The sequence below is a fragment of the Streptopelia decaocto genome (assembly GCF_964273445.1).
Source record: "Streptopelia decaocto genome assembly, chromosome: 2".
Taxonomy (NCBI): Eukaryota; Metazoa; Chordata; class Aves; order Columbiformes; family Columbidae; genus Streptopelia; species Streptopelia decaocto.
This window is the reverse complement of record NC_138655.1, coordinates 160,803,843-160,824,819: the sequence shown is the minus strand read 5'-3', so window position 1 is coordinate 160,824,819 and position 20,977 is coordinate 160,803,843. Positions and strand designations below refer to the sequence as shown.

The 20,977-nt window shown below is 44.5% G+C and overlaps 1 protein-coding gene across 29 annotated transcripts in view; it reads left to right on the top strand.

The window, feature by feature from the left end:
* Nucleotides 1-20,977, top strand: part of OBSCN (obscurin, cytoskeletal calmodulin and titin-interacting RhoGEF) — a 199,761-nt gene that overhangs the window by 174,373 nt on the left and 4,411 nt on the right. For 28 of the 29 annotated variants that reach the window (XM_082046088.1, XM_082046067.1, XM_082046072.1 and 25 more), the window contains 19 exons: nucleotides 518-686; nucleotides 1,176-1,257; nucleotides 1,850-2,050; nucleotides 2,617-2,677; nucleotides 3,746-3,823; nucleotides 3,972-4,144; nucleotides 4,668-4,694; nucleotides 5,214-5,366; nucleotides 6,109-6,154; nucleotides 6,769-6,846; nucleotides 7,691-11,345; nucleotides 12,105-12,227; nucleotides 13,481-13,591; nucleotides 13,710-13,877; nucleotides 14,690-14,812; nucleotides 16,779-16,949; nucleotides 18,605-18,725; nucleotides 19,838-20,077; nucleotides 20,742-20,965. In XM_082046088.1, coding sequence (XP_081902214.1) covers nucleotides 518-686; nucleotides 1,176-1,257; nucleotides 1,850-2,050; nucleotides 2,617-2,677; nucleotides 3,746-3,823; nucleotides 3,972-4,144; nucleotides 4,668-4,694; nucleotides 5,214-5,366; nucleotides 6,109-6,154; nucleotides 6,769-6,846; nucleotides 7,691-11,345; nucleotides 12,105-12,227; nucleotides 13,481-13,591; nucleotides 13,710-13,877; nucleotides 14,690-14,812; nucleotides 16,779-16,949; nucleotides 18,605-18,725; nucleotides 19,838-20,077; nucleotides 20,742-20,965 — 6,004 coding nt within the window. Of the gene's footprint in view, nucleotides 1-517; nucleotides 687-1,175; nucleotides 1,258-1,849; nucleotides 2,051-2,616; nucleotides 2,678-3,745; nucleotides 3,824-3,971; nucleotides 4,145-4,667; nucleotides 4,695-5,213; nucleotides 5,367-6,108; nucleotides 6,155-6,768; nucleotides 6,847-7,062; nucleotides 7,263-7,690; nucleotides 11,346-12,104; nucleotides 12,228-13,480; nucleotides 13,592-13,709; nucleotides 13,878-14,689; nucleotides 14,813-16,778; nucleotides 16,950-18,604; nucleotides 18,726-19,837; nucleotides 20,078-20,741; nucleotides 20,966-20,977 lie in introns of those variants that run through there. The other variant, XR_014183387.1, reaches the window with a different exon arrangement.

Below are 20,977 nucleotides of genomic sequence, written 5' to 3'. Positions count from 1 at the left end.
GCAGCTATATATGTTAAAAATAAGCATCTTTTGGAGAAAAAAATGTATAAGACTATGTCTCATTTTCAGGGAAACAGGGTAAGAAACAGCTCAGAGCCTGACATTTCATCTGGGGGAACAGGGTTGCATCACTTTATGTTTATCTGCATTACATACATTTATTTGGCATTTTACTGCTCAGTCAGGTGGTCGTATAAGGTCCTTTTGCAAATCTTCATAAGCTTCTCTCTGTGTAGAAGAACAGTGTGCTGGGAGAGCAGAAGAATAACCCATATAACCCATATAACCCTGTATTCCTACGAATCAGTTATGACACAAAAATGTTGTTGGGTGATGAGGAAGCAAGAGAAACATTTAGACACGTGGAGCTTCTTCAGACCCAGAATTGTATCAGTGAGATTTGCTGGCCTGAATGGTCTGCATTCTAGCTCTGTTCCTTGTTGTTCCTTGAAGAGAAGAAACATCCTTCCCCATCTTGTTGTTTTTCCAATGCCAAAATGTCATTTCATTCTTTCAGGGCACTTCGTTGCTGACAGACAGCAGCAGGATCCACCAAGGGAAGGAAGGAACAACGTACTTCTTAGTCGTGGACAACGCTGCCTCGGAAGATGGTGGCGTTTATACCTGTGTTGCCAAAAACGCAGGAGGGGAGGTGTTGTGTAAAGCAGAGCTTGTTGTGCATGAAGGTAACGATGTTCTTTCAGACCAGGAGTTGCTTCCACAGCCATTGAAACATGTACTTGGCTGCAATCATCTTCTGGTACCCACATGGTATCTGCTCTGTGTCTTTGTGTAGCATTTGCATATTATAATACCAGTATGGCAGGATCCAGTATAAGAGCAAATGACCTAACAACCTATATATATTTATATGTAATTTTCACTGCTCTGCTTCAGACTGCATGATGAACTGATACAATGGGCCACTGAGGCCATGTCTCTGGTGGTGTTCTGCTTTTTAGTCTGGCTCTTGTGATTTAAATCAGGTGAAGATGCAGCCCCAAAGCTCACACTGACAGGTTCTGTCACCAAACAGCTCCACTCGATTCTGCGCAGAAGTTTGGAAGACCCTTGTAATTCTTCCTGCCTTAAATTGTCTTGTAATAACTTCATACGCTATTAGCAAGGCATTGTTGTCTGAATATTAATACTTGTATTTTCCTTCGTTTCTAAAGTGAAGAAAGACCAAGCAGCAAAGAAAGTGGCCACCAGGAGAAAGCTGCATTCCCTTTATGAGGTTAAGCAGGAGATTGGAAGGTAAATGAATTTTCCAACTTTATAGTATGATGAAAGGAGGATATCTAATTGCCCATCTGAGCTGCTGAGCACGTGTAACCAGAAGCAGGGATAGGCCCAGCTGTGGAAAAGTCCGAGAAGGTGAAAGTGATGGCAAGAGATGGGAGGTGACCCTGTGGCAGGTCTGCTGGAAACACTTGCCTGAGGTTTCCAACTGAGGATGGAAAAGTCCCTATAGCCCATAGGTCCAGGTAGCTCCAACCAGAATAAAATAGCAGCCAGAAGCTGGTAGGTGTCCAGGTATGGCCCCTCGGCAATGTGAGCATCACAAGCCCATAGCGACGTACATACAAACCATCTAAGGGATCCAAGAGCATCAGCACAACCTGTATCACCTGAAACAGCTTTTCCCTTGATGCAAACTCATTGCTTAGTTTTGGAGGCAGCCAGAAGAGGGCAATAGCTCCTCATACACAGGAAAATCAGCTTTTTATGCTGGAGAATATAAGCCCTGAGCAGTAGGGAGCTCTCAAAGGCTGGGATGTGGAAAGGGCTACACCTGCAGTGCCTTTGAACCAAGTCTGAGCAGGGTTTGTCCTTCAATTTTACACAGGGGCTGCTTCAGCTTTGTGAAACGAGTCGTACATAAAGGGAACAGAGTGTCTTGTGCTGCCAAATTCATACCTCTACGAAGCAAAACGAAGGCTCGAGCGCATCAGGAGAGGGACATTCTTGCCTCTCTGTCCCATGACAGAATTACCAGGCTCCTCGATCAGTTTGAGACGCGGAAAACACTGATTTTGATTCTGGAGTTGTATCCTTTTCTGTTCTGCTTCTCTGAGGAGGCTGGGAAATAAATGAGAGTTCATTTATTAAATAACTGAGCAATTAACCATATTTAGGTTTTTGTCTGAGATAACAGGACACATACAAACTTTCTCTGCACTGCAGGATAGCACAGAACTGTGAGCTCTTCACTGAAGTTTCTGCTCCTTTGGGAAAAGCCATGATATTTGTGTGTACAAGCGTGAACGAGTTGTTAAGCAACAAATCTCTTTTCTGAAATGTCCAAAAGTGCTGGACTCTGCTCCTGTGTGATCCAGGCTAGGTGAGCAGCAGGAAAATGCAGTGCAGAGCAGAAAATCCCATGAACAACACATAGATTTTAGCACAAGCAATATGACACTCCAAGTTTAGACAGCCCAATTCTATTAGACTCCTGCAAGAAGGACACTTCTGCAATAGGGATTTTAATCAACTATTATACATGCACATCACATTGGTTGAGAACGCCTTGTGAATTCTGCTCTGTAAGCCAGATAGAGGTGGCAAAAATAAGCATCTGGCTGCAGTTCTGTTTTCCCTTAATGCCATTGTCAGATGCTCGAGCGAAGAGCTCCTCGACCGTTTGTTCAAGAAGAACGTTGTCACTGAAGCAGAGGTAATCTTCCTTTCTCATTTGAAAGTCCAGAGTTGGTGGGTACCACCCGAGTAGCTTCCAGCTACATTTTCCTTTTTGAATATGAGGAACATCTTTGAAACACTGATAATCTGTTAAAGCAGAATCAGCATTTAAAGTGGCTTCCCATCATCTTTCGTTACTGAGTTGAATTTCTGCAGGGAATAACTAGGGGTTTTGACCAGCAGAATTGCACGCAGCCCAATACAGATGATATTTGCTCTATTACCATCACTCATTTGCTACCTGTCACCTGGAGCTCCTGTATCTTCACTTGCTTAACAACTTTTTAACCCATCACAACTGTACTTCTAACTACTCTCTTTCCGTTTCCAAACCAAAGGGTGAAATTACAGTTTTCAAGGGCTTTTTTTGCTCAAAGTTCAAAATGTTTCTCATCTCCCATCTAGTAGCCAGGTGTCCCGTATTTATTGGTTAAATTGGTTTTTCATGGAAATATTCAAAGAAAAACACCATAGATTTGTGGAATGTTTTAGGTTGGAAGGGACCTTTTAAAGATCAGATGTCAGGTAACACTGTAAAATGTTGAAGGTGGAAGACTTCCAAAGCTGAACTTAGTTGTAAATCTTCACCCCTTGTTCAGTCATATCCAGATTGGATCTACACACGGTCAAGAAAATAGGTTTACAACATAGTTTTTAAATCTATTTGTGTTTTAAATGTGTTTGCCTGATTTACACCAAGTCAGAGCTGAGTCTGAGTTAGATAAATTAGGCAGTTGACCAGGTTCATCAAACGTGGGAAATTCTGTACCCCTTTTTGCATGTTTGTAGGGTCAGGGGTTTAAAGTAAGGGGTTTTCCCATAGAGAAGGCTCCAGCTGGGCACACAGGAGCCACAGCTTCATTCCACAGGGTAATGTTTGCTTCATATCTCATTTCAACTGCAAGACTAAAATAAATCGTTCTAGTTTTAAAAGTATTTCTAGTTCAATCTCTCCCGCTCACATATATTAAAAACGGTGGAATCAGGCACTCTCTTGTTTACTATTAATGCTTAATAACTGTTTTATCATTGATTTATTTTTTAGGTCAAATTATATATCAAGCAAATTTTGGAAGGAATCAAGTATCTTCATGACAACAATGTCCTTCATTTGGACATCAAGGTAATGTGCAATGGCAGGTCCAGCTCGTCACAGCCTCTGGTTGGTCATGGAACGGGCATTCTCTACTTTAAGTATTCTTAAATACAACTGAAAATCTTACCTGCTCTCAAGAGAACTTTCTCCCTTTTTATTTTATTTCATTTATTAGCCACTGAATATCCTCATGGTTTATCCTGAAAGGGAAGACCTTAAGCTCTGCGACTTTGGGTTTGCTCAGAAGATTATACCCTTTGAGCCCCAGTACAGCAAATACGGGTCACCGGAGTTCGTTGCCCCAGAAATTGTTTCTCAGTCGCCAGTGTCAAAAGCAACTGATATCTGGTAAACTGAGGTCTTTCTAAAATGTTTTTACCCTAGATGGCCTTATTAATAAGTAAATGGGGTAGAGATAATAACACGGGAAACGGAGAGTGAACACTGAGAATTCAAAACCCAACAGGGCTCTTTAGAGCTCGTTTTGTCTATTTTGTTCAACCAAAATTGAACTCTGACAGCTAATTAATGCAAAACAGAATCTTAGAGAAGATGATCTTCATTAGAGGCAGCAACTAGGGTGGATGATCCTAAGGGGCTTTCTAAGAAAGGCAAATAAGCCCCCAAAAAGTATTTTGAGTCTTCTCTTCTATCTGTGCTTTAAAAAAGAACAATTTTTAAAGATGTTGAAGGGAAAAAAATTGAAGGGTGAAAACAATAGCTTCTGGGATTTGTTTTCCTTGGAAAGTTGAGGAGAAGAAGGTGATCTTACTGTGCCAGGGTGTCTAGTGGCAGAAAGAGGGGATGTGTGCTCGAGACAGATGGATAAATAGTGATGAACACCTGACATTTGTGTTCCCTCTCTCCTCAGGGCTGTGGGAGTCATCACATATTTAAGGTAAATAAGTGTTCTTGGAAAGATTCGTTCAATATCCCCGTGTCAGTCAGAGCCCTCTAGTACCTTTGACTGAGGGATTTGGGTGGAGCATTGAGTCCTTCTATGAAGAGGACAATTTCTTTAGCAGTTTTCTCCTTTATTCACTCATTGGTTGCCCAGGGCTTTGGTCATTGTCCCTGCTTGAAGACCTCATGCTGCTCTCCTTGCAGTTAGAGATGAGAGTGGTGGATGAAGTTCTGTCTTTCCTTTGCCTGTTTTAGACAACATCCTACTTCAGCTCTGCAAAATCAAACCCTTAATTCCTTAGGTGAAAGGAACAGGGATAAATAATCCAGTTAAGCACCATGTAATGCTGGGGTGAAAGATGCTCTATTAGTGGACGCATTGCTCACAAGCATCTGAAGTCCCACACATGGAGTCCTTTAAAGCCCCATGTAAGCATTTGTGCTTCTGTCATTTAAACGGGAGATAAAAGTCTAAAGTCTGTCTCCTTTTATTTTCCGGTGTTCAATAAATAAGCTTAACGTGCAAGTCTCCGTTTGCTGGGGAGAACGACAGAGGAACCCTTCTAAATATCCAGGATGGGAGAATTTCATGGACCATTCCTGATTTTGTTCACTTGAGTGAAGATGCAAAGGACTTTATAAAAGGGATCCTACAGCAGCACCCCAAGTGAGTGCACTTTTGTGCTTCCAACAGCCAGTGTGCAAAGATGTTGGTGTCTCAGCAGGCAGAACTGAGCTTGTCAGAGCAGCGGTCGTTTTGAATTGTAGAAAACTGAGCAAGACGTGGTGCGTTAGGCCCTAATTCTTCTTTATTATTCCCCACTACCCAAAACACGAGTCGGCAATTAGCCAAATTGGTCTGTTTCTGGTATGGTGATGTCCTTACTCCCTGAATCCCCCAGACAAGTGAGTTTCTGAAATGACACAGAAGAGTGGGAAGAGCAAGGACTTGTACAGAGGGAGATATGCAAGAATTAAATTATATTAACCATATTCATTAAGCAATTTCAAGTAGAAGAGGCGGCTTGAAGGCACGTTTGCAGGCACTTGCTTTTTAATTTCATTTGTATTCTTTCTGCCTGCTGCCAAAGCTACTTTTCTCTGGCCACCTGCAGAGCCAAAGTCACTCTTAACTCTTGACACCCTTGAACAGGCTCCATGCAGAGCACCATGGGGTTTTGCTTGGGATCTGCAGAGAGTCTCAGACTGCAAAAGCAGGATCGTTTCACCCCAAGGGAAGGAAAACTTGTGTTGAAAGCCTCTGTCTGTCTCTTCGGTTTCTCAGCTGTAAAATAGCAACCTAAGAATATACACAAAAGTGTCGATGTGAAGCAAACACCTTCAGGAGGATATTGTGGTTGCTGCTGGAAATGACTTGCTACTAAAATGATGATCTTTTCTCTTACCAGGGCCAGGCCTAGTGCTTTGGACTGTCTTTCCCACAAATGGTTCACGGTAAGTTTGTCCTGTTTTTTTTGTTAGAGTCATTAAAAACATTGAGGTGGGAAGATACCTTTGGAAGGACAGCTCTTAAAGCTTCTTGATATTTGGTCATTTATTTTTTCCTCTTCCAAACAAAATGATTCTGAGATTCTATGATTCTACTTTCTGTCCTACAGAGGAGCTCAGGCATCACTCTCCAGCAAGAGGAGACACATTGGTGTTTACATGCTGAGATACCTTTTCTTTCAAAGATAAAGATTACTTCTGTCATGAGCAGATGTAATGTCTGTATAGAAAGGAAACTGTGGCTTTGCAGAGCAAAGTTATGGGTTTTATACTAAAGCCTTAAATTGCTAAACAGAAGAGCTAAAAATTGACAAAACAACAACAACAAAGATGAATTTAATGACATGCATTGAGCAGGGCTTACTTTTATAATTGTAAAGCTGAGATTGTCCACAATTCAGCCATGACGGGATTGTAGCATTTGGTCCATTGTAACTTGCCTAAATTAAAAAATTCTGGAGGGAGGGAATCCTGAAAAAAAAAAAAACAAAACAAAACAACTCAAGAAATGAAGTCAAGACTTTTTTAAACAATGATTTTCCTCTTATTCCACCTGGCAGCATAATCTCCCCCTTGACGCAGCTCATTTCATTAATACCAAGCAGCTCAAATTCATCGTGGCCCGGAGCAAGTGGCAGGTGAGTTGGCCTTAATCTGTGTTGGTTCTTTTTACTTATATATATTTTTAAATACATTAGCATCTTTCAAAGTCCATCAGGCTAGCACAGTGAGCACAGCAGAGATCTCATCTTGGCTATGAACAGGGAATGAGCCCAGGAGAGAGTGGTCGATGGATGTGGAAGAAATAATTTATCTAGGCTTTAACTGCCTGGAAATCATCTGATCTAATGCAGGTGGCTGTAAGACACGTGGTTGTGTCTGGATTAGGTACCTCCAGCTGCTTTTGCAATTAGTACTGAATTATAGACAAGACCCAAGAAGATTCCTCCTTTCCTGAAGTTCTCTAAAATAATCAGCCTGATTGCCTTCTGGAAATACCTGTTTCTCTCTGTTGGCTGCTCAACTTCAACTGAGATGTCTCACATGGCAGAAGGTAGAGCAGATGAATCCTACCTCCTACAGTATCGTAGGTCCTTCCGTTGGCTTAAATCACTGCAGGTTGTACTGCAGTCAACAGATTTAAAGCTATTTATTCCAGCTAGGCTTTCATCTGATGTATTCCATTAAAAACTCCTATTCCATCTGCTTTGAATGGCCATTGTCTTCGAAAATCTCAAATCTTCCCTGCTCACAACAGTAAGTATGTCCCCTGAAGTCAAGGTAGGTCCACCTTTGTGAATGAGAGAAGACTTGGAGACCAAATGAGAGCTCGGCTAACGATAGGTACAAAAGGGTGGGAATATGTTATTAAATTAGTTTGTGTGGTATTTAAGAGGGCAGAAGTTCATTTTGATATGCTTGCTTTACCATACGCCCACCACATTCCCATCTGACAGTGCCGTATTTTGTTTTGCTTTCCAGCGGTCTCTGATGTGCTATAAATCCATACTGGTAATGCGGTCTATCCCAGAAATCCTAGAGAGGACTCATGACAACACCTCCCTGGCCATCTCCCGACATCTTATTGAAGAAAGCACTTCATCCAGCACCAGCGGCTCCTCTTCAGACAACGAGAACTCGCATTTCCCCAAGAAGAGGCATTTTGGCTCTACACCTGAACTGCACTTGTCCATATTTGATGCACCAAGCCATCAAGAGCCTCCAAAACATGCAAGCGAGGAGAAGCACTCCAAAATCTCCATCCCTCCAGTAAAACCCATGAGGAGGAAGTATGCGTCAATGAAAGCTGAGGTGGGGGACAAATCACCTACAGAAAGCAAAGAGCTCATGGCAAGTATCTTAAAGGAGAAAGAGGAAGGGTTCCATCCCAGACTTCAAGATGAAAGATCAGAGCAATCCCAAAGAAGTGGTGCTGCTGAGCCTTCATCAGCAAGGACTTCTACAGGCAGCACACTGCATCCAGGTCAGAAGGAAAAAACAGACATATTTTTATCTGATAAAGACCGAATTGAAAAAGCTGGGGATGGGACAGAAAAGCCACCTGTCTTTGTTCCTAGGCAGAGTGTCATTAAAAGCACTTTCTACAGCCAAGCAGCTGAGCTACCTGCAAGGGGACCTTCCTCACCAGGCAGGGAGTTCAGAAGGCAATTGGACAGAGCCAGAAGGACTTTCCGGAAAGCTGGATATTCTAAGGTGCCCCTCAGTGGTCTCCGTGAACCCCTTCTAGAGCAGTTCGAACTTGAAGAGGAAGAAGGAAAGTCTGAAGATGGAGACAATCACAGGGAAAGTCTGCTTGGTTCCTTGACCAAATCGGCTTCATTTGACACTGCAAGGAAACCACCGCATCCTGCCATTGCTGGTGCTACCCGAAGCCGTTCCCTCGATGACTACAGGCTGAGGGCCTCAAGGTCAGTGAGGGAACAGGATATTTTGGAAGAAGACACTGATATAACGCCACAGGAAAGTTGCCCTGAAGGCAGTGACCACTGCGACATTTCCGCAGAGCCCGGCAAGGGATGTTCTGTGGACACTTCAAAGCAACAGGACTTCAGGAGAGCCAGCAAGGACTGTTCAGAAAAGCAGACCCCTCCTTCCACACAATGTGAGGGTCACGGGTGCACAGCTGTTCCTGTGCAACAGTTGGAGAGTCTTACAGTGTCACCTCACAGCAGCGAGAATAGGAAGCATCAGCTGAAGAAGTCAAAAGCTACTTACATTGAGGAGGAAGTTGAAGATATGGAAAGCAAAAGGTCCATTCTAACCGCCCGGTCCTCAGATGTGACAGTACCTTCAGCTCAAAAACATAAAAGCATGGATAATAAATATTCCCCTGACACTGATTTTCAGGGGGTAAAACAGTCCATTTCAACTCTCACAGGGTCCGAAGCCACCTCCAAGTCAGCCCTTGAGAGTAAGGAAGGCATGGATCTGCCCCAGGAGTCTGCTCACAGCACCGACATCCACCCCGATCTCAAAGGTGGAAGCTTCCTTATCAAAAGGACAGCCCCAGCTCCACCTTGGAAAGACAAAAGGCAGAAACATTCACAGGAGAAGCCTTCTGCTCACAGCGTTGCCAAGTCTGATCTCCTGGAGCGTGGAAGCTCTGCTGTTTTAACAGGCCCACAAACAGAACCCGATTCACTTCAAGTGTGTAAAGACAAAAGTCAAGGACTTCCTGATCAAAGCATCCCAGCAACTACTGCCTTGGAGGGCAAGCAGCCAGGAACTCTAATGGCTCTGCAAACAGCTGATGGAGGTGACCATCAGAAGCTGAAGACCTATAAAGAGACGAGATCTGCTGTCCTGGAGGATGGGGGACCAGGTATTGCAGCAATCACTCCGCTGTCAGCCCATGATGGTGAAAGCCAAGCACACAAGAGGGCTCCTGTTCACGTAGACAAATCATCAGCCATCCTGAAGGGAGAGCAGCTTGCTGTTCCAAAAGTCCCACCACCAAAATCAATGCCAACTTTGGTCTTCAGTGGGGCATGGCAGGCTGAAAGGGAACGACCAGCTCACAGCAAGGAGAAGCTTGCTGCTCTGAGGAGCGAAAGCTCAGTTGTCACAGAGGTTGTTCCCAGTTTGGCTCATGAGGCTGAAATCGAGGGAGCTGGACCACAGAAGGTTTCTGAAGGCAGTGGGACTTCTGTTTTGGAAAGCAGACACCAAACTAGAACTGTTTCCACCCAAAATACTGGCCTCCCTTCAGTCTTTGAGAGTGAAAAGCAAGAACATCCAAAGGCATCACTTCGCAGTGAGGTGAGATCTGTTGTGACAGCAAGTGGAAGCCCAGGAGCTGGACAGACTATGCCTGCTCCTTTCTCCAAGGCTGGGCATCAGGTGTTTGAGCAACACAGGGCTGCCTATCCCGATGGCAGAGCTTCTGCTGCTCTGGAAGGTGAACCTCCAGGTGTCTTAACTGCTTCACAACCAGAAGTTGTTCCAGCTTCAGTCTATGAGCTGGAATATGAGGAACATCCAAAGATTTATGGTGGAGGTAGAGGTGTTTCCTTAGAAGGTGGAAGTTGTGATGCTGGAAAAACTGTCCCACCATCGCTCCGCAAGGATCAAAGTCAGGAGGTCTCACATCAGAGGTCGTCATTTTACAGTGATGAGGAGTCTGCTGTGCTGGAGGGCTTAGTGGATGAGATGGTTTCCCTCTCTGAAGAGATGGATGTTTGGGCAGAGTCAGTTTCTGGTGAGGAAGAACGCAGAAAGCACATCTCTCCTCCCACAGAGATGTTCTACAAAGGCCCAGGTGGCCAAGAAGCCACAGACACCTCCATCCCTTCTGTACAAGGGGGTAAAAGAGAAGTCGACTCTGAGCTGCATGACCTTGCAGAATCCTATCTTGCCCTGAGTGAGGAGTCAGAGGTACTGGGAGGGCAGAGAGCACAGACAGTTCCTCATGAATGTGAGGATCTGGAGGACTTAGCGTTTGAGACCCCACCTTCTAGCCAAGTGAGCGTTTCCTCAACAGAGAGCTTGGATGTTGGGAAAAGACCCAGTCAAGTGTCAGTGAGCAAGGACGCTGGTAAACACCCAGAAGTTTCTTTAGTGAAAATCAAGGACCTGTCCGATGAAACACCCAGTCCTGGCAGCGGAACTCCAAAATTTGACATATCAGAAGTAGAGCCTGCCTATTTGAATTTCTCTGACTTGTATGACATTGTCTATTTTCCATTTGAATTTCTGAACTATAGGAAGCCTCAACCCAAACCAACTGGTAGACGGTTTATACCTTTTGGTGAAAGGGCAAGGTCACCTCCTGCAGGACATTTGCATAAGGATAAAAGACTCTGCATCAGAGAAGAGGCAGAGGACAAGAACAGGAAGAACCGTTTGGAAATATCTGAGGATTCAAAGGCAACTAACTTATTAGCCATGGGGAAAGGGGCAGAGGGTCATAAGGAAATGTATGGCCCCCAAAAGGACTCAAGTGGTAAACAGAAAAGCTCATTCTACAACAAGCCAGGACTCTTCAAGCCATACGCAAGGTCTCACTCCATGGAGCAGTCAGTGGAGCAGAGTCTGAAGAAGAAAGTAAAAGCTTCCGTTGCCCACATTTCAAGAATCCTAAAAGGAAAGACATCTCCTGAGCCAGAGGCAGAGGAAGGTAAATATTTTACCCTGTGCCTTCGTAGATTTGCTGCCATAACTGAGCTCTGCTAAATCTGCCTTCTCCTTTTTCCCCAGCATAAATGAGGCTGTGGTTAGATGGTCATTGCACAACTGGCAGTGGCAGGTTGTGAAATTATCTGTCTTTCACACCAGCTCTCTGTTAATGACGCACTTTAGTGCAGAGTCAGCTGGGTTAATCTGCTGATGGAAGTGGCTTAAATTCCCCTGTCTGAGTTTGTACAAAAGCAAATCAGGGTTGGATGATGCTTTCCTTGCTGCGGTTTCTTCTGCAGTTACCATCTGACCATGGTAAATCCTTAAAGTGACTGGGAGAAGTTGGTGAAGTCACCATGGCTACCTGTCCCCGTCCCTGAAGACATCCCAGGCCAGGCTGGACAGGGCTCTGAGCAACCTGAGCTGGTGAAGATGTCCCTGCTCATGGCAGGGGTGGCACTGGATGAGCTTTGAAGGTCCCTTCCCACCCAAACCGTTCTGTGATTCTACCTAAGTTGATGACACTGTACAACAGAATTGCTCCTTTCCTCTCTGCCATCCCTAGATATGTCCTGTCCTTCCAGGCCATCATTCTGTTTGTAGTAGCTCTCACAGCCTTCCCTGTTGACTGAAGGCTTGTTAACAAGGAAACCTGTGACTGCTGAGCTACTTGTGTGCAAACAGCAGAACTGTCTGCTGTAAATGGATGCCACAGGGAGAAGGATGGCCTTGAATGACTTCTCATCCTTTCTCAAAACAGATTTTGGTGAGCTGGGAAGTGAGGCAGTGGAAAAAGAGCTGTTAACAGGGGCTGAAGGATCTCTGAAGAGGAAATCAGCGCTCTCTTCATTCAAGTTTTCAAGCCTCATGCCAAAGGAGAAAGGTATTGCTGATGCATAAGTTATCAGTTAGTTTTATCACAAAGTATCACTGATGAACATAGTGCTGTGGGAGTCCAGTTTCTAAGGATAGATCTGCAAGGATTGTCTTGAGATGACCAGGAATGATTCCTACAATATAAGCCAGTTTTCTCCGTTTACACGATAACTATGTCCTTGCTAAAAATGTCATCTTGGCTTTGCATGCAAATTGGAGCCGACCTAGCAAAGGAATTAAATCTATGTGTAAATGAGAAAGAGAATAAATGGAGTATCCAAGGGTGGGATGGCAGAAACAGGGAACTGTGATTTACTACACTCCAGTTCTGCATCCATGTGTAAGGGCCAGACACGCCACTATAGATCTATGCAATCAAAAGTGGTGGGGCAGCCCCAAACGCGTGTCAGCAAGGCTGAACTTGCTTTTGCCCAGGCAAGTTTCCTCTTGCCTCTAGCAGGAGGGATCCATGGAGCATTTTCTGAGGTCAGGTTAATGTCCAGTATCCAGTATCCCAGCCAAGCACTGGGAAGGGCAGGTGTGTGTGTCTGGTGACTCCCAGGCACTGCAGAGAAATAAACCCTGGAGAAACACAGAAGAAAACCTGAGCTCCCCCTTTCCCATGGAGATAACAGCAGATTTGATGCTCTGTGGGTTTTTTAACTCCTTCCGTGTCCATCTTTTACGTCTTCTCTCCCTTTGTGTTGTCTTGGCCTGATCCCCTAATCCTTGAAATTCCATTTTTTAGTTTTGCCTCCATATTTAAGCTAGGCCAGAAGAAAACTCCTGCTGTGACATTCTTGCTCTCTCCTCTGAGATGTTCTGCTGCCTTGGCTGCACCTGGATGGCTGGGCAATGCAGATGTTCCCTGTGGACCTTCTAGGATAGAAGATAGAATCATAGAATCATTTCAGTTGGAAGAGACCCTCAGGATCATTGAGTCCAACAATAACTTAAGCTAACTCTAGCACTAAACCATGTCCCTAAGAACCTTGTCTAAACACCTTTTAAACATCTCCAAGGTGTTCACCTGGATCCATCCAGATTATCAAGTATGAGAAGTTCATTCATCCATGGGGCTGAATAGGGCTGCGTGCCCAATGCCCAGGGGATTCTCCAACTGGTGGTCAAAGGAATGCCAGGCCATGAATAAAATCTTCTTGACCCAATTAAAAATGCATTCTGATGTTCTGATGTCCACTTATTTTCAATGCAGCCCTCCTGGCCACTCTGAATCGTTGTTTTTCCCCTTCTCTGCAGCACCTTCGTTCGTTGAGGAGCTCATCGACCAGGCTGCTGCCCTTGGACAGTGCGTGACGCTGTCGTGCCGGACGGCAGCTCAGTCTTCCCTGCACATTGACTGGTTCAGAGGTGACGTTGGCAACACTTTAGGGAGTCCCTAACCTCTGGGACAGGGGTGCAGGGAGGGTTTGAGACACCTTGGTATAAATCCACAGGGCACTTATCTCTCCTGTCTTCTGCTTTCCAGATGGGATGCCTGTCCACAGCAGCAGCCGGATCCTCATCTCGGCCACGCTCAAAAACTTCCAGCTGTTGACTATTCTCTCTGTTAATCCCGATGATTTTGGTATTTACACCTGTGTGGCCACGAACTCCCTGGGCTCAGCATCTACCTCTTGCATCATAAGGAAAGCAGGTGAGAGAAGTAGCTATAGGTGTTACAAGTATTCTGCCTAAAAATGTGACCTGTAAATACCCATGAGGTGAGATTTCTGTAGGTGGGTTCAGAGGACAACCTCCCCCTTGCCCACCCCACTCCACAGCCATTGCTGTCTGGTAGTGTGGCACATTTTGCAGGGTTCATTCCCACTTCTTTACTCTTTAGTCTCTGTCCTGGATTCAGAGCCACTCTAGAAACCATGTGGTTCTAGAACTAGACTTCAAAATCTTAATACTGAGTTTAAATTAGGCAGGCCAAATTGCTGTTCCACTAGGGGTGTACATATATATATATAGGGTGTTTCACAAAGATGGACCCAGTTTCAAAGCAATATATTTCACAATGGCAATATTTTACAATTGCACATAAATTTACAAATGCTTTAATGAGTTATCAAGTTTTGATAACATTTTAGATTTAAGTCTTCTATGTTCCCTCCACCTGCTATACAGACAACATCAAGACGATAGTTGAATTTGTCCCAAACACTTCTCAAAGTGTCCTCTTCCACTGATGTCACCACTGTCGTGATTCTGTTTTTGAGCTCATCCAGATTAGTCACTAATGGTGGCACAAAAACATGGCCTTTGACATATTCCCACAAGAAAAGGAGATGTAGTGATTTCAAATTTGGTCCTTCTTTTTGAAATGCCCTGTATATGCATTAAAAAAAAATACATTTATATATGCAAAAAGAACCTTGTAACTGAGAAATGCTGGATGTAGAGGTATGTCTCGCAGCAGGGTTATTTCTAATAGTGATGGGGTTTTCTGTGTCCTCTCAACAGAGGTTCCTCCCAGCCCTCCACCCCCTGACATCGTGGAGATCTACAAGGATGGAGCGCAGGTGGTCTGGAAACCTGTGGAAACCAACATCCCCATCCATTACACCATCCAGTGCAAGAGCGAAGGTAAAGGGGAGCACTGCCCTTATGCTTTGCAGAGAACATCTTGGTTTGTATGATCTCTTCACCAGCTGGATATTTTATTTTCATTCAGAAACAGCCTGATTTTAGCTCCTTAGTTTAGAGTTAGGAAAGAAATTCATTCAGGTGTCATTTATCCATGTAAAAGCTAGATGTGCTGGCTAAATCACCCTGAAATATGCATATTCATACAAAGGCTTTGTTAAAGTGTGAATCAAACCAGGTCAGATGAAAGCTGTCACCAAAAAGTGAATAGCTACAGAAGAATATTCATGGCTGGTGCCAGATACACAGTCCTGAGTAATCCTCTCAAATTACAGTTTTGATAACATTATACTCTAATAATGCCCAGAAACAACAATCAGCAGAAAACATCATCCCATACCCAGGCTTTCTGTATGGTCTGTGGAGAAAGATGGTCCATCAGAAAGGCAATTCATCCTGTGCTAAACAGCCATGCTTTCTTTTTCCATCTATTATGCAAGAAGGATGAGATGACAAAAATTTGGCAAAACAGCATCATCCTTTTGATGTTCTCTTGCAAGGCTTGGTCCGGAGCCTGGTGAAGTCAGTGGATGTTTTCTTGTTTAATGCCACTAATTTTGAATCAAATCCCCAAGCCCCACCTCTCTTGGGACTGATTTTGCTGTTATTATTATGAATGTTGTGTCTGATGGTAATTGCTACTGCAGTCACACATAAACAGCCCTTTGGATTCAACTGTTCCATGTTCCTTCTTTTAATTCTCCAAAGGTACATGTGTTTATTTCTGGATTAGCATGAACATGAGCAGAAGCTTTCCACTTTTTCACTCTGGAGCTGATGTCTGTCACTTTTCCTCTGTCACAGCTGTTTTATTGTTATTGCTTTTGACACAACCGTAGGTGAGACTTTGGGGAGGATACAAATGCAAGTGGTTCCAATTAGGAAGGAAAACAGGAAACAACATCTACAATCTTCCATTGCATCCTGTGTATTTGGCAGGAACACGCCAAGTCCTGCTTTCCTGAACAGAAGAGGGTTAAGACAATCAGAAAAAAAAAGTCCTTGTTTTATCCAGTATGTTTTTACACGCAGACACTTTTCTCTGTTTCTAAGCAGTATCTGCTCCTTCTTACACATACACGCACCCTAATTCAACCAGAACCCTGCAAAATCATTGATACCTTTGTTTGGGGTGGTGAATTATTGTTTGTCCTATGGGTTGAGGCTCTCTACCAGACTTATTTGACTGAAAGGTCTAATCTTGGGCAGTCTCATGGAATTTGAGTTCAGCCTTAAGCACAGCAGCGATGACAAAGGATGGAACATGGCACCACGTGAAACTTGTGCTGGTGATTTCCTACTGCACACCTCAGTCCCACAAATAATAGCTCAAACCTACAACTTCAGTTCCCCGAGAAATCATGGGAGTTTGATAAAAACTGAGTGAACTTGGCCCCAGCTCATTGGTTTTGTGGTGTTAGTGGATAGTTCTGGTCTGAAATCCTGCACCTCGTGGTTTTAGTTGGACTCAAGACAGGGCCAAAGTGAGGGTAAGAAAATGGTGATTTTGCAAGGGTTTTGTTTGAAGTTCTTGATGTATATTTGCATTAGAGCTTGGTGGTATTAATTTGATAAACTATACAAGGAAGTTTCACCATTCCTCTGAAACAGTATTGTTGTATTGTGGACTGATTAGATACAAACCAGCGGGTTTCAGAAGAGATGAGTTTGGCACGTGTACAGCGAGTGGCACCATGCACAGAAATTGGCCATAGCGAGCCAGTTTTTCCTTCATTGTAAGAGATTCCATTGTTTTTATGTATTCCCAACACATGAGCAAAGTTGATGGAAACAAACAAAACCCACCCAACCAACCAACCAACCAACCAAATAAAAAACCCCAACACCCCCTGGTGGGACCATCTTAAATGAATCCTAATGCGTTTTCTCTCTTCCCTTGGTTAAGATGGGGAGTGGACGACTCTTGCTGCCGACATCGCTGACTGCTGCTACTACGCCAAAAATCTCTCCAGGGGCTTTACCTACAGCTTCAGGATAGCCTGCACCAGCAAAGCAGGAATGGGGCCCTACAGCATCCCCTCTGCTAAAGTGAAAATCACTGGGAAGGATCACAAAGGTAAGATCAAATGCCAAGAAAGCACTGTGTTTTTCCTGCATCAAAACAACTGCACCCTTTGGGATGCAAATCCAGAAGTCAATAGTGAACGAATCAAGATCAATTCCACTTAGCTTGGGGTGGTTTAGGGGTTCCTTCTCTTTGGCTTTCCTATTTAAAAGTGAATTATTTTATCATTCTGGACACGGGGGAATATGTGTAAATACATTTTAAAAAATACTATCAATATGAAATACAAATAATATATGTCATTATTAATAATATGTACATATGTATAGAAATATAATACTAAAATAAAAATCTGGAAACTATAGATCACCCACTGAAGACACACTCAGTTTTTGATGTGAGATCATGAGGAAACAGGTCTGGGACAATTAATGTGTTACGGGAGGCATTGATCTATTGGTGTAGATCTGCCGCTGGTGAAAGGCCTGGATCAATTTGTTATGGACTCAGTCCTAAGTTCAGCAGTTAATTGGTGTCCTGGTGTTTGCTGCTGGGAATTATCACCCTACTGTGGTGATTTTTTCAGCTGTATTTCATCTCTGAAGTAAAGAAAGCTCAATTTAGTATTTTTTTCACCTGTTTGAATACTTTGTAATAGTCACATGTTTTTAAAATTAAGAAATCCATAACCCCCCAGTGAATATGTCCTTGTAGCAAAGAAAGTATCCTTTCTGCCAAGAAGTGGAAGGATGGTCTCACTGGAATTTCCTCCCAGTGGAGAAGATTATTCTGTAAAAATCAGTTCACAGACATATTTTTAATTCACCTTAAATGCTCTGCTTTCCTTCGGCCCAGGATGTATTAGCATATCCCAGTGTAGCCAGCATTTCCAAGCAAATGCTTTAAGGTGCCAAGGGATGCTTGAACATCTCAGGGAGCACTTGGACACAACCACATGCTGGATCCAGAGCATCAAGTTTCAGCTGCTGTCCTGAAATATCTAACTAAAATAAGTTCCTTATTCTTTGTCTGGGTCTTACCATGCCCTGATGACTTGTTAAGTGAGAAGATTAAAAACAGTGGCTGAGATTTTTAATCATAGAATAGTTTGGGTTGCAAGGGACCTTCAGAGCTCACCCAGTGCCACCCCTGCCATGAGCAGGGACATCTTCACCAGCTCAGGTTGCTCAGAGCCCCGTCCAGCCTGGCCTGGGATGTCTCCAGGGATGGTTCATCCACCACCTCTCTGGCCAACCTGGGCCAGGCTCTCACCACCCTCAGGGGCAACAATTTCTTCCTCATGTCCAGCCTGAATCTCCTTCCTTTAGTCTAAAACCATCACCCCTTGTCCTATTGCAACAGGTCCTGCTAAAAAGTCTTTCCGCATCTTCCTTATCGGCCCCTTTTAAGTACGGAAAGGCCACAATAAGGTCTCCCTGGAGGACAGAGATCATAGCACACAACATACAATCCACCTCGTAGTCTGGAGCAGTCACACCACAGAATTACTGAGTGGACAATCCACAATCTGTTCCATTCAAATAGCATTGTGTGCCACAGCTGGGAGACAACCTGCAGACCTTTCTGGAGAAAGCTCTGCTGCCACCTTTGCCATTGCTCATAGATAGTAGAGTGTGGTTCGGAGATGCTCCAGTTTCCGGACAGAGATGTTTTCCCATGTAATCCCTGTCACTTTTTCTCTGCAGAGCTTCGTGCTGCAACACAGAACATCCCATACGCTGCCACTGAAGAAGACAGCGAAATAATCACACCATCCGAACCGTTCCCAACCTACCAGACCTACGCCTTCCAAACAGAGATCAAAAGGTAAATGAATCCAAGTGAACTTTCAACCAGCCGGAGGGGAATGTTGCATGTGGCTGGACTTTAGAAGAGTCACTTTTATAAACTTGCTGCTTATCTGATGTCATGGTGTTTTGCTGAAAAACCTCCACAGCAATACATATAAATCTGAGATCATTGGCCGAGCCATCTCCGTCTTGGTTTGGTAGGATTCAGACATGCTTTTTCTGGGAGAGCAAAAGGGCCTGTGCTGGGATCCAGGACAGACTGCTTGTATATTGTGAAGTGAGGCCAGGGCTAATCCTCTACTTGCTGCACCAAACTTTGCAGCCATCAGTTTCAGACACGGGGTTGGGATTAATCTTTCTCTGCCTAGAGGACAGGCACCAACGTCTGCTGCCAACAGGGGGTAGTCCTCTTCATTGAGACAGGATAAGCCATTTTCTCCCTCCAGAGGAGATCAGCTCTCAATCCTGCAATTTAAATTGACTGTATAATTTAGAGACACAGGAGGATCTGCAAACTGTATCAATAGATGCAGTATTGGAGCTGTTAGAGAGGGGCCAGAGGAAGCCACAAAAATGACCAGAGGAGTGGAATACCTCTGCTGGGAGGACAGGCTGAGAGAGTTGGGGTGTTCAGCTGGAGAAGAGAAGCTCCAGTGAGACCTTATTGTGGCCTTTCTGTACTTAAAAGGGGCCGATAAGAAAGATGGGGACAGACTTTTTAGCAGGGCCTGTTGTGATAGGACAAGGGGTGATGGTTTTAAACTAAAGGAGGGAGATTTAGTTGGACATGAAGAAGAAAGTTTGTACAATGAAGGTGGTGAGAGCCTGGCCCAGGTTGGGCAGAGAGGTGGTGAATGAACCATCCCTGGAGACATCCCAGGCCAGGCTGGACGGGGCTCTGAGCAACCTGAGCTGGTGAAGATGTCCCTGCTCATGGCAGGGGTGGCACTGGGTGAGCTTTGAAGGTCCCTTCCAACCCAAACTGTTCTGTGATTCTATGAGTAACTCCACATTTGGCATGAATGACAAACACACCATGCGATCCTGGTGATTTTAAGGAACTGAAGCTCCTGGCTCTTCCAGGAGCAGCAGAGAAGCTTAACTTGCCTTTGTGTTCCTTTGTACCAGAGGGCGTTTCAGCATCGTCCGACAGTGCAGGGAAAAAGTAAGCGGCAAGACTTTAGCTGCTAAAATTATCCCTTACTGGCAAGAGGACAAGCAGACTGTGCTCCTGGAGTACCAAGTCCTGAGGAAGCTTCATCACACGAACATCGCTCAGCTGAAGGGAGCCTATGTCAGCCCACGGCACTTAGTGTTGATCCAGGAGATGTGCGTGGGACCAGAACTACTCCACTCTTTGGCATTGCGGTAATAACAAGTGGACGGGAGGGTTTTCCAGCCAGGGCTGGTGTATGGAGCAAATACCTATTGCTTTCTCCTCTCAGATCACGTTATTTCTCTCCATCTGTTCCAGCGTGCTGCCATTGCACAATGGCTTTGTGATGCATTTGCACTGCAACTTCTTGTGACACAAGAAGTACTTAAGTTCCCTACAAGATTGGGGCAGGGGACAATTCAGGGCCACCCAGTTGAGAAGTTGAAAGTAGTTTAAAGTAATTTATATCAAACCCCTTCTTTGGTAACAAGGAGATTACTCTGGCTCAAGAAGCCACATTTCTCCTCCACATCGTTTCCCACAGTGGCAGAAAGTGGAGCTGCTGAAATCCTCTGATGGAAGGAGGGGGAATGGTGGGCATCAAATCTGCATTTTGATTTCTGCACAACCACAGCTTTCCCTGACGTGCAGCTCTCCAGCCTCCTCAACTGCTTGCATCTGTAAACCTGACTCACAGTCTGGACCAGCCTTTCCCTATACAATATATTTGCTAAATGAGTAGAGTTGTTCAGTCTTCTTGAGTCTCAAGGGCCTCGTGGGACTAGACATGCAGGGCAGGACAGCGGTAGGTGCAGAATGGTGGTCTTGGGAATGCAGATAGGACACCTCTGGTTTCTATCCCCTTCGTTCTACCAGGACATCATACTCAGAAGTGGAAGTCCGTGATTACCTGTGGCAGATCCTCAGTGCCATCGAGTACCTCCACACACACAGCATCCTGCACTTGGATCTCAGATCCGAAAACATCATCATCACCGAGCCCAACCTGCTGAAACTCCTGGATTTCGGCAACGCGCAGTTCTACACACAAGACAAAGTTATTACCATGGACAAGTGCACGGACTATGTTGAAACCATGGGTGAGTACAGAG